The following is an 18244-nucleotide window of genomic DNA, read 5'->3' as shown; positions in this document are numbered from 1 at the left end:
GAAAACAACACCAACATGTAGCATATATGGGGGAATGGAGGAAGACGGGTGACACTTTTCTTTAATCTAATAAACTTTGATTATTTGCATTTGTTAAAACTGGGAGCAACAAGTCATGTTACTGACCAGTAACAAGTTAACACTTTATGGATATTCACCCAATAAAATTGACTCTTGAATTATCAGACTCAACAGCTGAAGCTGAATTTTCTAGTTACAGGACATTTTTTATCACAATGTCCCCTTATCCAATATCAAGTCAAGTCAAGGTTCTTTGTCATTCACATCACATGTGGTACCTGAGATGGAACAAACTGTGTACACAGGGTCCCAGTTACATCCAAACAATATAAAAAATATAAAGTGTAAAAAGAAACAGTAAATAAGGATCTAAGATATACACTAAACGACTGACCAATGGTACGCTAAAAGATCTAAGATATACGCTAGTCGTTAATAGTGCAAAACAATACACGATACATGATACACCGATATATCGATATATCGATATAACATATAATTAGGAAACGGAATTTTCCTTTTACATTTTATTACAAAATAATTAATCATCAACAAATATAAACAACATTGAACAACACAAATGATGAAGGATAATACTTTCGAAATTAACTAGTTTGAAAAAGTAGTAAAGTAATTAAACATTAATGAACAATCTAAACAATCAATTAAAGATTAATTCTCTTATCTAAGGCAAACAATTACTTGAGTAGGAATTATTTTTGGTTTTTAAACCCACGCAAATTTAGACAAAGTTTAACTATTTGATTATAATTAGTTTACTTTAGAATTTGGTCGAGAGATGTTATTTAATGTGACCAGATTAAGTAATTTATTATCACTGAAAGCCAGGAAATGATTTATCAAGTTGCATCAGCTAAAATGGCATAACCAGACCCAAAGTTGCATTCATGTCACCAGGTTTATGCTCCCTATCGGGTCAGTTTGATGGCTCGAATGCACTCATCTTTCCGTGGTTTTGCTGGTGGATCAGACCAGGGTACACCATGAGGAGAGGACTTGCCAGGCACCGCCCAAAAAGAAGCTGAAGGTAGCTGAAAATCACTGACAACTTCAAGGGTCGATGTCTCAGCTGATGAGAATGTGTGCGGGCGATCAGCCGGCTTATACTTTAAGCCAAAAACGCGAGTCTCGCAGTGAGAAAAATACTTTATCTTCGGTAATTTTATTTTTGATTGTATTTCTTAATGTATATTCAATTGTTTTGTTTTTACAAAATGAATAAACTAGAAATAAAATAAAATTAAAAAAAAGTGTCAGACAAATAACCTGTTTTTAACTCTCAGTTCTCAGAAGTGTTTTGGAGATCTCTCAGACGTCATGACTCCCCTCTGAAGTAAAACACTCACACACAGGTGTCTCTCAGGGAAAAGTTATTTTCTGAAAAGCAGAACAGAGAAGTATGTTCAAAACACATTGTAATATTTCACATGGTTTCATTATAATGATTGAAAACAATAATCAGCATCATTCATGTTCACCCCTGTCATAATGAAATAAAACAAACTTCATTAATGATTTTGTTTTTTACTTTTGTAAACGCATTAAAGAAAAGAGTAAACATTAGTCAGATAGCTGACTCTGAGTCCAAGGACAGTGAATGTGTGAAAACAAGTCAAAAGTAACTTTAAATAATCTGGTAGACAAAACAAGGGTCAAAGGTCACAGCCAGGGAAGCGCATCTTCTTGATACACCAATTATCAGAAATATTCTAAAATCTTGAGCCGCCGTTTCACAGACTTTGATCACAAAGGACTAAAGAAATTAGAAACTGACATTTTAATTATATTTAAAAGCCAACCCTTTATTTGAACCTAATGGGGAGCTTTTGGTTTTAAAGATAATTGCCGGCTGTTCAAAGCAGAAAGACGAGCGTTTTGTACGTCATATTAGTTTTGGAGTCTCTTCACTGGATGTCACAAATTAACTCAGCAGTTTCTCCCCCTGAAGGGTCGGAAACGGTTTCTATTAAAGCAGCCTTCATTAAGTGACACTTAATTATTTACGTCTTGTTACTTAAAATGTAGAGTGGTCTCAAAGTGGCCGTCTTTTCCTCATTAAAGATATATATTCCAAATTTAAAACAAGAAGAGTACAAATACAGCTGAAAGTAGCTGAAGACAAGGAATCTGTTGTTAATATTTAGTAGAGCTTTATTCATTTTAAATTTTTTGGGATTGATGCTTTTGTTAAGTTTTTTTGTCAAACCACAGTAGTTTGGGTTTATTGTCAGATTTGGTGCTTTAGCATGTTTTTACTTCTCATAAATCTGAACTTATAAGTGAAGGTGTTCTTTTTTTATTATTGAAGTGGCTTTGAGGAGCTCATTGGGCCTGATTTGACAGAGTTGGATTAAAAGATGAGTGCTGTCCAAGAAACAGCCTGTATGAAATAAAGTAGTTTAATCTGAAGCGGTCACTGCAGAGCCGGCCACAGGGAATTGATATGATTGCAAAATGGACTTCAATCTGGAGTTTTACTGTAGAGGAAAATTGTTTTTCTTACCAGTTCAAATGTTTCTTCTTTTTATTTTATTTTGAGAAATGTTAATTGTGTTTTTAAAACAACAAAAAGCCATTTTAAAAGGCAAATAAAGCATCTTCCTTTTTGAAATAGCTTTCAGGGCTAGCTTGGGTTTGTGAGCTATCATTTAGCATAAAGTTATCTTGAAAATATATTAGGACATTTGTAATTCTTGATTATTGAAATCTGCTTCAGCATTCATGTTTTATTGCTTGTTAGCTGCTCTTCTGCTACTTCAGTCTTTTAGCTATTGCTCTGCTACTTTTAGCTTAGTTTTCCCCTATTTTTGCTCCTTTTTTTTTAAACTGATATTAGCATCAGTGTTGCTATTCCTAGCTTCTGTTTTACTTATAGCTACTGTTCTGATGCTTTAAGTTTTTAGCTTGCATTTGAACTCTATTTTGTCTATTTTACTTCTGTTTTGCTTATTTTACCTTAGGTTCTGTAGCTTTTAGTTTGTGTTCTTTTCCTTTTAGCTTCTGTTTTGCTCAGTCTGTTTGTCGCATTTTAGTTTCCTGCTATTTTTAGTTTTTAGCTTGTGTTCAGCTCACTTTTGCTTCAATTGTGTTAATTTTAGCCTCTGTTACGCTCATTCTAGCTTCAATGTAGCCAATTTTAGCTTGTGTTCTGCTCATTTTTACCTCTTTTAGGCTCATTTAGCTTAAATTTTGTTTACTTTAGCATGTGCTCTGCTAATATTAGGCTCCTTCTAGCTTAAGTTAGCTAATTTTAACAGTTGTTCTGCTCATTTTAGCCCCTGTTAGGCTTTTTTTAATCTTTTTTGTTGTTTTGATTTTGATTTTGCTAATTTCAGTCTGTTTTGTTTGAATTAACTTGAACAACCAAGTTTTAGCCTTTTCAGCATATGTCAGCATGTTCATCCAGCACTCATCATTAACACTGCAGTTTGACAGAAAATGCAATGTCTGTTTTTGTTAAGTATTGATTTATCTATTAAAGGCGTTGCACACGCGCAGTGGGCTTCCATCCTTCTGTCTCTGCCAGGCGTCGTACTGGTCGGTCTTCACTGTAATCAGGTCTGACTGCAGGTTGAGCCGACGCGCAGTGACGTCTGCTCTAATCATCATCTTTAAAGTCACAGCAGCTGTCACTCAGCTGTGACTGCAGCCTCGCCCCTCATCCAGCACATTAATTTCTATTAATAATATAAATATTCAAACATTCTGTATAATGGCTGATGAAGTGGTTCATGCTGGGAACAGCTGACCAACTGATGTTTTCATCAAGTCTCCTCATGGACCACAGTTATGACCATAATATTCTGTACATTTCATAAAGTAATACTTTAAAGTGATCACCCGTCATAATACAGAATATGTTTGAATATTGAATTTTACCAACTTTAGAGCTTAGTTTTTGAGGTTTCAGTAACTAAGAAATATATTTTTTTGCATTGTGTCAATCTTCTGATCACTCTAAGCTCTGAAACAGCACGAATATAAAGTCTTTAAGCTGTCCGTGTTTAAAGTGGACATTAAAGTTTTCTTATGAGTGACTCAAGTAGGACGACTTCACATCCAAAACCATTCTCAGTAAAGTTATTTCTGCCATTTTAGGGACATGTCTCAAAATCCAAACATGCCACAATCTATTTAAAGTAGCCAAAGGCCTTTTTTCTGCATCAGGCTGACATTTATTTATTTATTTATTTATTGCCCAGAATTTCTACCCCCATCTTTCATCTCATTTTTTTGATTTATTAACCTGACAGTTCAGCTTTTGCTCAGTGCATGCCTACACTAATCTATGGTATTATTTCTCACTAAGACAAGAAATACTTCAAGGAGTGGCAAAAAGTAGAATTTAGAAGACTGGGGGGATTAAAAATGAGAATATTCATTATTTCCTCTCACTTTGAATTCAGAATGAAATTCTATCCTCGGAGTATTTGCATTTTTCAAGTAAGTTCATGTTTCTAAGCTGCTTTTACTCTTGATAGTTTTCCTGCTCTTGATGTTTTTAGAAGATTCTGGCAAATCCAAGTCTTTAAGTTGTTATCAGCCGCTGCTGAAAAAGCAAAGTGGAGTGATGATGTTTTTGTCTGTGCTCGTGTGTGTGTGCATGTGTACATATGTGTGTTGCACAAATATCTGATGGGCAAGACAGCTGGCACGTAAAAATCCATTTTTCGTTCTATTTTATTATGATTACAGAGGCTGGCTGACTCAATGCTCCTTTATATATCACCCGTTACTGCTCCTTACTGATGTTTTTTGCTTTTTTCTACATCCATGTATCCGTTTCCCCCCTGCCCTTGAGGGTTCAAATCCAACCTGCAGTTTGGGTGGTTTGCCTGCAGGAGGTCAGTTAATGAGACCGTGTCCTTGTTGCAGTAATTAGTTTCAGAGCTCTTGAGGTTCTGCTCCACCTGCTCTCAGCTTCCAGCATCAATGTTAACAGCTCTGCAGGAATCCAGAGTCTCCAGGTGATTTTTAATCAAATTATTGTTGATTTTCAAATGTGGAGCTTTGTTGGAAAATAATCCGAGTTTCCCTTTGGTCCTGACCTGATCGGTTCTCGGCCTTCATCTGTAGAACTGTTTATTTTTTTTAATCTACTTTTAGTTCTACAGGTTGTCTTTTTTTTTTTTTTACAATTCTCTTTTTATAATGCTCTTAAGCAAGCTGAATTAAAATAAACTAAACTACTTAATTGATCCTTGAAGACATTTTATTTGTTATTTAAGGAACTTTTCCATTTGAAAGCTTTCTTATTAGATACAGAATTCAGTTCTTAAGTATTGAAAAAGAAGCTGGAAGAAATGTTAAATACAGCCAGGTATGTACCGGATGTGTACCTTGTATGATCCTGGTATGAACTGGGTACGTACTTGGCATGGATAGAATGTACCAGGTACATAACTAATACTTACAGGGTAAGCATCTGGTTCGTACCCAGCACATGATATGTTTTTTATTTATTTATTTATTCATTAATATTATTTCACCAGGTAAATCCCACTGAAATCATAGATCCCTGAAGGCAGCCTAACAAGCTTGTTTTTGAACTGTGGGAGAAAACCCATGCAAACACAAGGAGAACATACAAACTGCACACTGACAGGCCCCACGTCCAAACAAGGAATTGAACCCGGATCCTTCTCGCTGTGAGGCAACGATGCTAGTAACCACTAAGCGATTGTGCTGCCAAATGTATGAACCTGGTATGTTCCATGCTATACCTAGTTCTTACAAAGTACGTACCAGATATGTACAGCAAATGTACCAGGTGAATACCTGATACTGCCAGCGGTACTAACTAAATATGTACCAGGTAAGTACACGGCACTGACAGTGTACACATGGACCAGGTAAATACCTGGTTTTCAAAGGATACATACCTGGTATTTATCTGGTACATGCCCAGGACATCCCAGACTGCATGCTGTACGTCTTCTACAAAGAAGCTCGGCCACTTTCATTTCTGTTCGCTTGATGAGTTTTTATTTTCCAGATGAATGAGAATGTACACTGTGACTTTGTTACTGTAAGGGTCCATTTTTATGCACAGTTAAAGTATAACCCACGTTCTAACACAGTTTTAAATTAAAATACCTTGTGTTCACTGTGTTTAATTTTTCTTTGTCCACTTTACTCCTTGGTATTGTCACACATTTCCAATCAACTGTTCTCTGTTTGCCTTCGGCTCTTCAGTATGTATTCTGGCCTTCTTTTAGGGCTGGATGATATGGTCAAAACTTTTTAGAGATGCACCGATCCGATACCAATATTGATATCGGTACCGATATCGGGGAAAAAACTTCTGCATCAGGTATCGGTGACAGTGTGACCGATCCATGACTGGGCAGATCTATTCACTCTAATTCTATGCTTTGTGCTCTGAGTGACGTCACGCGCTAGCAAACTCATCGCACAGATTGATTTCAAAATGGAACGAGCGAAAGGATCAGGTATCTGGAACTATTCCACACTACCTCAGCCAACACATTCGACAGCTACGTGCAATATGTGCACAGCAACGGTTCCAGGGGGTGTCACTAAAACTTCCAGTTATACTTAATCAAGCATCTCCAGAGATTTCACCCTAAAGAGCACGCCGAGTTCGTTGAATGGAATTCAGCACAGTTCCCCCCCGGTATCGGATCGGTATCGACAGACAACTAACCTCGGATATCGGTATCGGAAGTGGAAAAAGTGGATTGGTGCATCCTCACAATGCATTTCTTAATTTCGGTTGATAACAATATAATTCCGATATTGATATAAACAATATAAAAGCCTCAGGAAAAACTTCACAAACTACAAATAAATTAATGTTCACCTTTTATTTGTATTTAGCCTTCAAAAGAAATTTGAAATCACTGTCCAATAAACATATTAACATATAACATATATATTCTATCGAGTGGAAACTCTGCAGATGGAACAAGTTAGATGTGTTCCCACCGCTAGTTGGAACGACTCTCCATCACATTTCGCAGCACACCGACTGAAACCGGCAGTTTATCGGATCTTAGAAAGCCGAACCACTTCCACACCGCCAACTTAGTCTTTCCTCTCTTATCAGTGATGTCATCTGCTTTCTCTTCGCTTGTGAAAGCTTGTTCAGTCACATTCTGATGATCCTGGGCACTCGTTTTGAAGTGAAAACTTACCGCGCGTTGGAGCTTAGCCTAGCCTGCTACCGCTGACTCCTTCGAGGTCTGTGTGGTGTATGTCACCACCCACTTAAGTGGTTATGTCGCGGCTTCTTCTGTTCGGGTTGAAACGGCTGCTTCAACTTGAACAGAAAAAGAAATACGTAAGTGAAACGCTGTAATCATATCAAAATATCGAAAATGTGCTTAAAACTCAAATCACCGTTATTAATCAAAGTATATCGTGATATATATCGAATTGACGCGCCCTACCTTCTTTGTTCTCCGTCAGATACTCTTATGTTCTTTCCATCTTCATTCTATATAGCGGGTGCATTTGTAAACACTGAATATCCTGCTCCTGTAGTTTTGTTGCGTCAGGTTTAAAGACTAAGTTTTTATTGGTGTCTCTGCAGCGAGTTCTGTATTTGAGTCTTCCTTATCCAATGTAATTGGATGCAATGATTGAGAAAGGTTTAGGGCTGTGTGCTGGCAAAGGTGTTATGACCCACCCTGAATGCGTACAGTATTAGCATTTACTTTATCTGATATAATAATATATAAACAGCATTACTTTACTTTTTATCATCACATGCGCTGTTTTTTAATCTGGAATCAATCAACTTATGTACACGGCTGCTCATTTTAGCATCACGTTTGCACTTCAGGTTAAAGTCGAGCTCTGAAGTGTCAGAGTCCATGTTTGCAGTGGATTGCTGGTTATTTTGTTTGTGCTTATCCTCCAGCTGATCCCATTAAAACACTCGGATGCAAAAGGGCTTTCGAATTATGCAGATGCAATCCAAAAGCCAACATTTAGTCAGTTCTGCTTCGATGTGTGTTGTTTACATAAATTAACACCGAAATGTAAATTTTACAGCTTCACTGCTTCTCAGATACACAATTTAGAGCATTATGTGTGTTTTTCTTTGATTATTGCTTGAAAATGTTAAGGTTTAAGTTGGGATTCAAAGAGGCTTCATTGAGTTCAGGAATGAAATGTGCAGCGCACGTGTTTTTATGGACGAAACACAAGAATGCATAGAAGACACAGCAGCACCGTCATACTTGAATGATTATCTAATTTCAGGTTTTGTCTGATCTTTTTTTTTTTTTTTTTTGCTGTCTTGTCATGCTCCTCTCTGGTGCACAGCTGTTTTGGAACAGTATACGAAAACTAGAACATATCAGGAGAAATTTTGGGTTGTGTCAACGGTATTCATTCTCACTAAGACGAGAAATACTTCAAGGAGCAGAATAAAGTAGAATTTAAAGGACTGGGAGGATGAAAAGGGAGAATATTCCATCCATCCATCCATTTTCTTTACCCGTTTATTCCATTTTGGGTCACGGGGGTTGCTGGTGCCCATGTCCAGCAATCACTGTGCGAGGGGCGGGGTACACCCTGGACGGGTCGCAAGTCCATCACAGGGCCACATAGAGACAAACGAGACAAACAACCATTCACTCTCTCACTCACACCTAGGGACAATTTAGAGTTACCAATCAGCCTAACATGCATGTTTTTGGACTGTGGGAGGAAACCGGAGTACCCGGAGAAAACCCACGCATGCACGGAGAGAACATGCAAACTCCACCCAGAAAGGCCCCTGGACCGGGGTTTGAACCAGGGACCTGCGGGAAAATATTCATTATTTCTCATTTTAAATTCAGGATGAAAGTTGATCGAAGTATTTGCATTTTTCCAGTAAGTTCATGTTTCTAATCTGCTTTTACTCTGATAGTTTTCCCACTAACTGTGTAAAAAATAAAATACAAAAGCCAAGATTAAAACAACAACAACAACAAAAACAGGCTCAAGCTGACGCCAGTGGCTCATGGTGGTTACCACGGTAACCAAACAATATTGCCTCACTCCCAGACTGCAACTGTAAGTGAGACAGGCAGAACAGACTGAAAAGTTAGTCTCAGCTAGAACAGATAGGTGCTGTGCAACATCAGATCTTACAAAGTGTTGAACCGTGCAGAAGACACTACTGGTCACACGTGAGTTTTTATATTTCTGTAGTGTTTAATGTAGGAAATATAACCCTTTTGAGCTAAAATGTATCGGTAACTGAATCTTCGGCGTGCATTTATCGTATTCTGGAGAGATTTGAGAAAAAAATCATAAATCCTATAGCAGTGAGAGACAAGCTGGGTAAAGAAGACAAAAATAGTACATTTTGATGTTCAGTAGTCCCTCGTTTATCGCAGGGGATCTATACCCTGAAGACCTGCGATAAGTGAAAAACCACAAAGTAGGAATAGTAGTACAAGTAGTAAATGTGTGTGTGTGTGTGTTTTAAACCCTTCACACACTCTTGCAATATTCTAAACAATGTTTCTAAACTGTAAAAGCTCTAAAAGAGCACAGAATGTCATGATTTCAGCTCTCTACCTTGTCTACTCTTTGCCATCTGCAAGCGCTCTTGGCCACGCCCACTTCTCCGCGCTGCACGGAGAACAGCTGATCAGCTGCAGGAGGAAGCTTTTTCTACAGCTCTGGGCTGCACAAAGGTGCAGCAGGTGCTAAATAATGTATTTATTTTAAATAAAAATTCCATCAATAGGCCAATTGTGTGTCATGTCCAGTCTTATTTTGAAAAACCGCGATAGAGCGAGTCCGCGATAAACAAACCGCTAAGTTTTAACAAAATACATTAGTGTTGTGGGAGTAAGAAGAGTTTGTTTGGAAAAGATTAAAAATTTTAACATTTCAAAGATTTGTAAATCACATCAAAAGTCCATTAAACATTTAATAGAAAATTCTTCAAAATTAGAAAATTCTTCAAAATTGTAAAATTTAGACTGTGATTGTGTAAAACCTGTACAATATATCAAAATGCCAGTTCAGACATGTCACGTGCAACTTATTTTGATGTGTTTAAAATTTGAACTGTGTTTCTGCGGTAAGGTCTGTCCGAGCTGGAGAGCTGTAAAGAAGGCTTGGTTTTCCTCATCCGATTCATCAAAATCCCGTTGATTCCCGTTGATTTTGGCGCAGTTCTTTTGCCAGTTTTGTTTTTGTTGTACAAAACTACTGATACAAAAACGCACAGCACACTTTTCCCAACTGAGCTGCACATTTTGATGTGTGATTTGCACATTTTGTTTCAAAGATGTTTGACAAGATACAGGATTAATGTTTTTAACATAATCGTAAGTAAATTGTATTTTAATTTACTGGCGTCTTTAAGTTTTAGTCAGTTTCAAGTTTTTTCCAGTAAAATGTCTTGAAGCTGACAAATGTTTGGATTCAGTCACTGGAAAGGACATTTTTTCTGATCATAGAGGATCTACAATCTAATCAATTCTGCTGTTGTCCTCTGCTCCTCATTAATTCATCAAAGACTCACCTGTCCCTCCTCTTCTCCCCGCAGCATCGCAGTGGGTGTGGGTTTCTATGGCAACAGTGAGACCAATGATGGCGTTTACCAGCTGACCTACTCCTTGTACAACGCCAATCACACACTGGGTGGAGTGGACAGTCTGGTAGGTCAAACACTAACGTGAAGATTACACAATGAAAATCTTGTCCTGGGTTAAAGAGGTTTGTGATTTGGTTTTCAGAAACAATTCAAAATATGAATTTGCATTTATTATATTTTGAAATATTTAAGTCATCTATATATAAACAAATCAGGCTGAAGGCCTCAGAAACGCTGGTTCTGATCAGTTTTTAGACACAGAAGGGAAGCCCAGAGGAGTTAGTTTAGTTAGTCTTTAAATGTGTTTTCTTTTTATGGCTGCACACAAACTGACAGCTTCTCACCACACAGAGCGCTCCCACAGCACACTCTCCATCCCCCCGCCACTGGTTCTGACCTCACCAGGAAACAAAGAGATGAGTTCACATTTTCTCAAATTCAGGTTGAGAAAGAGCTATTTTTACCCGCCCACCACAGAGACGTCTAAATCTAACTTAGCGTTGCAGATCTCTCACTAACGATGTAGCGTTGCATGTTTTTCCTTTACATCATGAGAAAAGTCTCTATAGTTTACTTTCCCACAAGCTTAAAATGCCTCACATCAGACTTAATGGTGTTGATATTAACTTATTATTATTATTATTAATAAAATTAGACTAACAGTTTTGTGTTGGCATGCAGAAAGCTATGTGGAGCTTTGCCAATGAGCATTTTATTCTTATTCAAACCAGTTTTGGATCAACTGCACCAGTTTACTTTTGCACACACCAGTCCACTACACTACTACTAGTATTAGTACTTATCCTTCCTTCTTTCTTTCTTCTTCCTCCTCCGTCTTCTTCTTTGTCGTTGTTGTCATTGTCTTGATCTTCTTCTTAGTTTTAGTCCTCTTAGTCTAATTCTTAATTTACTTCTTCTTCTCCCGTGGAAGAGAGATGGGTTTAAATACCTCTTTGTCTATAGGGGATAAAGCTTTAGTATGAAAAAACTGGGAAAATGTGGAACAGGAGTTTAGGAGTAAATTGGAAAAATGGAAATGTTTGCGCTCTAAAATGTCCTACAGAGGCAGAGTGCTAGTTTTAGACAACCTGTAGTTACATCACAACTGTGGCACAAACTATCTGTTGTAGACACACCTCCAGGCTTATTAATAAAAATACAGTCTGAGGTGGTAGATTTTTTTTTGGAACGATCGACATTGGATGCCACAGTCGGTCCTGTTCTTACAGAGAGAGGAGTTGGGACAGGGCCTTGTCCACCTGGCCAGCAGAATGGCCACTTTTCAAATACACTTCCTCCAGAAGTACCTGGCAGGACCTCCTGACACCGTGTGGAGGGACGTGGCCAGCTGCATCCTCAGACGTGTGAGCGGGTTGGGGCTGGATGCTGCTCTGTTTCTAACCAGTGTTGGCCTTTTAAAGCTGAAGGGGTTGCCCCAGTTTTATCAGAGTGTTTTCAAAGTTTTTCTTTGTAACCAAACAGATCAAAAACGTATAATTCTCTGCAGCGGCTCTTAGAGGACCCACTAGTCTGTGAAGCGAGAATTGGCCTCTGTAATAGCACGGTGCCGGGTCTGTCAAAGACACTGTGCAAATCTGGGACGGTGACTCTGAGGCGGTTGGTGGAGACGGCCAGACCAGACTTCGCCAACGTCCGAGAGGTGGTTTCGTTGCTTGGGGTCCGGCCTGCTGGACTGGTGCAGCACTTCCTGGACCTGGTGAAGGACAGGATGACAGCTGGAGAGAAGCGTCTCCTGCAGCTGTGGTCCATGGGGAATCGCCCGCCTGACCCAAAGGACCCTTTCCCGGACATCCACCTGGACCCTAACTTTGCGAAAGACAGTGGTCCTCTGCTACGCAACAGAAACCCAAAGAGAATTGTACAGAACGGGTCCAAAAGTACTTTATAAGAATTATGTGAAGATCCTGAACAAGAGAACTCTGCACAAAAGAGCTGTCAGCGTGTGGGATGACAAGCCCAGAGGTCAGAAGCCCCAGTGGAGGACTCTTTACAAACCTCCGACAAAAAAACGGGCTGGCGATCTTCAATGGAGGATCCTTCACGGCGCCATTGTAACAAACTTTTTTTTGTCGGTCATCAGTCCTGAGGTTTCAAATGAGCGTCCTTTTTGCAGTTTGAGTGTTTTTCATGTTTTTACAGATTGTGCACGGCTGACGACTCTGTTTAATCCACTGACAAGGATCTTCAGCTTTTTTGACACAGTTTTCACCAAATCTGTTTTTATCAATGGAGTACGTTACAGCAAAGCCACGAAGTTTAAATCCCAAACTGTAAACTTTTTAGTAGCCGAAGCAAAAATGTCTGTTTACTTGTCTCGCAGGGACAAACTGCAGGCTGGACCCCAACTTGGTGCTGTGGCTCTGTGGAGGTGCAATGTCAAGGCCAGACTGGTGCTGGAGTTTTGCTTCCACAGAGACACTGGACACCTGGAGAACTTTGTGAAACTGTGGGGATTTAAGAAAGTTTTACACACCATTTCTGATCAGGGAGAACTACAATACAACAAGCTCCTCGTATAAATATTTTATTTTAAGCTTGCCATGATCACCTTTTTTAACACTGTTGTGTTAACTTATTGTGTAAATAAAGTTTTGTTAAAAATCAAAATCTTCTTAGTCTTCTTCTTTCAGCTGTTCCCTCTTCAGGGGTCTCCACAGTAAATGATCCTCCTCCACCTCACTCTGTTTTCTATGTTCTCTGTCCTCGTTCCACCTACCTCCATGTCTTCTGCAACTGCATCAAATGTTCATGTAGCAAAACCTTAGCTAAAAGCTAAATGTAGCCAAACTGTAGCTAAAGGCTAAAATTAAGAAAAGAATAACTAAAAGCAAAACTTTAATAAATTCTACCAAAAAATTTGCAAACAATAGCTAAAAGCTAAATATTGCAAAGCCGTAGTTAAAATAAGCAAAACTTTACCTAAAAGCTCCAAGTCCTCGTGTCCTTGAGTCCTTGTGGCTCAGTGGGACTAACCTGTTTAAATAAAGGTTGAATGAAAAAAATATATGTGTGAAACAGGATTTCAAAGCTAAATGTTGTAAAACCATGTTAAAAGTTAGAATTAGCAAACCATTGCTACAAGCTAAAATTAGCATAATGGTAGCTAAAAGCTAAAGGAAACATAAGATAAAAATATATTAAACATACTGTAGTAATATTCAGAAAATATGTTTTGAAAGAACATAAGAGATCTCAGTGGATTTCTATATAAACATCATTGTAAATTTTATTATTATACCTTTATTTATACTGGTTAGTTCCCACTGAGCCTTGAAGACTCATTTACAAGAGAGACCTGTTACATATGACATACAGGCAGATGAGAAAAAGAGAACACGAGGATGGAGGAAGCCAAAAATAAAAGTCTCACACCATTTCCTGGCTGGGAAACAGTGTGAAAGATGAAAAAAAAAAAAGCCCTCACCACATAAAGCTGCAACATACAAAGACATCATAATACATTTAATCATAGAGGTCAACAAAGCCAGTGAATTATCCATAAACACTCCAGAGTTCCAAAGTTCTGATAAACTGGTACAGTGTCTATCAGCGTCATGGTCCTGATAAGGCCACAGATGTCCTCGGGAGGGTGGGGCCAGGCAGAGCTTCTAGTTACGTATCCTCCAAGAGCAATTTGAGATAAGTTGGCCTGTCCAAGGCCCACGGGGAGGCCAAATTCAGATAAACAACAATTGTTTGGGACGCCAGACTCTGTTTTCAGTCTGCCTTCAAATTCTGCTGGTACAACTCAATGGTGAATCCAAACAGCCAGAATTAGTGGACATTCCGCTCGGTCCGTGCTCGATTCAGCTTTCTCCAAGATTGAATCCTTCATGCTGGCGAGTTCCAGGAGCCACAAGTGGCCTACGATTCTCAGAAATCGTGTTCAGCTTGCGGTTGAGCTCGTTAAGCATATGAGTTTGAGAGCTTGAGGCACGGAGCCGAAACTGCTGCCGACGTCTTCCTAATTTGTCGATATCCAAGGTATCCACCGATTCCAAAAAGCAGAAACCCTGTCATCATAAATCCAATAATGTACACTCCACGGACAGCACAGATAGGCATACCCTCTTCCACTCACTCCAGGAATCCATGACATACTCAGCTGCGAGGGTCCGTTCAGGGCATGAGGGCTCTCCAGCTCCCTGTCGTCTGCTGGAGAAAAAAAAATTATCAATTGAGTTGAGGGACCAGCTGACCAAATCCATAATAATTTCTGATTCGGAAGATGTGCGAGGCTCTGAGGTTGACAGCACAAGAGAGCAAAAAAGCAGGAGGGAAGGAGGGTAAGAGCGACCGTCTTCGTCGAAGGCGAAAAAGAGAACAATAAAGTTCAAATAAAGAAAATGTGTAAGTTTTCATTAAAAGATTGTAAACCTTTACCCATCAAGCTGAACGTTTCTATTAATGAATGACAGAAAATGCAAAAGTAGAAAAATGTAGCGTTAACCTTGGTGTGGTGGTTTGCCAGCTGCGGCACTTATCCTGCGAAAGTATCGACGCGGGCGATGACCTCGGGCGGGAAGCTGTCGAAGAGCAGGGATTAAGTCTCTATGTGTGTTAATGGAGATTAATGTGGTGGTCTGAGAGCGACTCAGAGCGGTGACTCAACTCCGCCTCAGTAATAAACACTCTGCCGAGGGAGTTAAGAGCACTCTCACTGTCAGGACGAGTGACAGCCATGAAGACGGAAAGTAAGCTCAGATTTTAGAGCAGAGTAGCTGCAGCTTCCTGGATCCAACACACAAATGCTTTAAACTAGCCACAACGTTTGGGATTTGTTCTCACTCTGTCAAGTTATTTAACTGCTTCCCCACAAGCGTACTGGATTCCACTCAATGACAAAACAGTTGTTTATTTTCAGGCAGACTTGACACTCCGTGTGTGTTACCCATCAAAAACCACCGATTCACTGTTTTCAGTGCATTCTAAACTAAACTTGTATCACGTATCGCCTGCGTCTGAGTGCCTTTGCGTGTCTGTCTGTTAGCAAAATATCTCTAAGTAGATTTTAATGAAACTCTTAAAAAGTGATTGTTGGATGCACTTCTGCAACTGGTTAATTTTTGGAGCCAACTCAATTTAAGATGGTCGCCACAGCCAACTGGCATTAAAAACACAAACGAGGCTAGAATATAGTAAATTATACTGATATTGAAGTAAAATTTGTTGTGGTAGTAGCTGAGACTGATCATAGTTTAAGTACTAATTGTTGTACAATATATCAAGATAAAACTTGGCAAAAATGGTTAGTCAATCCTGTTTGTCTGTTAGCAAAATATCTCATGAACCACTTGATGAATTTTAATGAAGTAACCAATGGGTGTAGATCTATAAATGTTACCCTTTTACTGACATTCAATTCAAGATGGCTGCCACAGCTAATCAACAATAAGCAACACAAAGTATAGCTACAACAGTCAGTTTTAAAGATGTTGAGCCAAAAGGGAGTGTGGTTGTAGCTTAAAACTTTCACAACACATGGTCTAATCCTGATTTAAGTTTAAAACACGATATGCATCCACATAAGGAGTTTCTCAAAGCACTTTTTCCCCATCAAGTTCTAAACTTGTACAAACCTGTAAGTGGGCACGGTGCTTTGAAACGTGCACGCGCATAAGCGCTTGCTTCTGCGCATGACTGAGTTTGTTGCATGCAGCTATAGACTGTTAAGGAGTCTAATTCTTGAGCGGGACAAAGAGCCCAGTGTGCCGTGCACAGTTCCCAGTCTCCCCCCACCTAATCAACCAAGATCCCAGGAGACAAAACCCTTTGATTGGGACGGACAAGAAGCAGTGCCGGGCCGTCTGATTGGCAGAGTCAAGACTGAAATCCGTATTGAGAACTTTTGACAACTTGGGCCCTACTCCCTTTCGGCCCCCACAAATGGCTTTTAGCCCCGCTTCCAGAGAATTCAGAAGAGAGCTCGCTCACAGGATAGAAAAGGAGAAAAAGAAGGAAGTCTGACTGTTTTGTCAGAGCTGAGACCCGGATTAGTTATGGTCTGGAATATATGCTTATGATGTGTCTATCTAATCCAAGGAGAAGGAGGGCTGCCACTAGGGCTGGACGATATGGCCAAAACTTTTATTGAAATATATTCTTAATTCCGGTCGACAACGATTGTGATGGCTGCAGTTACAGCCACACAAATGTCTAATCTTCACACTGCCACAATAAATTATTGTATATTTCACTATATCGTTTGTTTCTTTAAATATAGAACGTAATTTCCAGAGTAACAAATATATATATATTTTTTTTTTTTTGGTTTAGAATTTATTTACATAATCATATAACACTGCATGTTAAAATAAGTGTGCACATTCTAGTTTGCACTGTTATGTGTTTGATTTAATTTAATCGTTGTTTTTTGGAGTTAGTGCCAGCTGCTCCAGCCCTGCAGGGGAAGAAAGAGATGGAAAAAGGGCGGAGCAAGCCTATATGGAGACCTGCAGATTGGGTCATACCACAATTTAGGATCATGGGGGGGAATGTGATTTCCTTGTGTTAGTTTCAGTTAGGTGTTTGTGCTTTCTCCCCCTTTTGTGTCTTTGTGGGCTGATCAGCCGGTATATAAGTTTCCCCTTTGTCTCATGTACCAGGTCTGTCTGTTTGAGTAGAGTTCAGTTATGTTGACCTCTTTTATGGGCCCAAATTTGTTATCTGTTATGATTTACCCAAGTAAAAGTACAGTCAAGCACAAGTTAAGTCCAAAAAAACAAACAACAACAAAAAAAAAAATATATATATATATATATATATTTTTTTTTTTTTACTTAACCTGTGCTTGACTGTCCTTTTACTTGTTCCATCACAACGATATAATTCCGATATTGATATAAACAATATTAAGGCCTCAGAAAAACCATACAAACTGTACAAATTAATGTTCACCTTTTATTTGTATTTAGTCTTCAAAGAAATTTTTTAATAATTGTCAAATAAACATAAAACTCTCAACTTTTTGTCAATATTAATGGATTTAACTTTAAACGACAACATAACCTAACCCATGCAACAAACCTGTTTCTCTTTTGATACAACTGGGGGGATGTTGTTGTTTCAGGGACACGTTGGCTCAAACTTTTATTGTGCTTCATCTTCTTACACTCGGCATATTCCATCCAGTGGAAACTTTTCAAATGGTGAAACAAGTGTTTCCACCGCTAGTTGGAATGACTCTCCGTCACATTTTGCAGCACACCGACTGAAACCAGCAGTTTACCGGATCTTGGATAGCCGAACCACTTCTACACCGCATAATTAGTCTTTCCTCTCATCGTCATCTGCTTTCTCTTCGCTTGTGAAAGCTTGTTCAGTCACGTTCTGACAGTCATGGGCACTCATTTTGAAGCAACCTCACCGCGCGTTCGAGCTTAGCCTAGCCTGCTAACGCTAACTCCTTTGAGCTGTGGTGTACGTCACCATGCATTTACGTATTACGTAGTTGTGTCGGGCTTTTTCTGTTCGGGTTGAAACTGAAAGAAATGTGTCAATGAAACGCTGTCATATCGAAAATGTGCTTAAAGCTCATATCACCGTTATTGGATAAAAGTATATCATGATATCTAAAAAAGTTAAATCTGGTCCTCTGGACATTCAAAAAAA

At 39.0% G+C, this 18244-nt stretch overlaps 1 protein-coding gene across 1 annotated transcript in view; it reads left to right on the top strand.

The window, feature by feature from the left end:
- The window catches only part of ttyh2 (tweety family member 2), a 90085-nt gene that overhangs the window by 32276 nt on the left and 39565 nt on the right, over nt 1-18244 (top strand). Inside the window, exon 3 of the mRNA XM_037691180.1 lies at nt 10565-10676. Within this exon, the coding sequence (XP_037547108.1) occupies nt 10565-10676 (112 nt within the window). The remainder of the gene's footprint in view (nt 1-10564; nt 10677-18244) is intronic.

This window comes from Nematolebias whitei, chromosome 17, assembly GCF_014905685.2.
Source record: "Nematolebias whitei isolate Nwh7 chromosome 17, NemWhi1, whole genome shotgun sequence".
NCBI lineage: Eukaryota > Metazoa > Chordata > Actinopteri > Cyprinodontiformes > Rivulidae > Nematolebias > Nematolebias whitei.
Note: the sequence above shows the minus strand (reverse complement) of the source record. Positions and strands in the feature narration are given on the sequence as shown.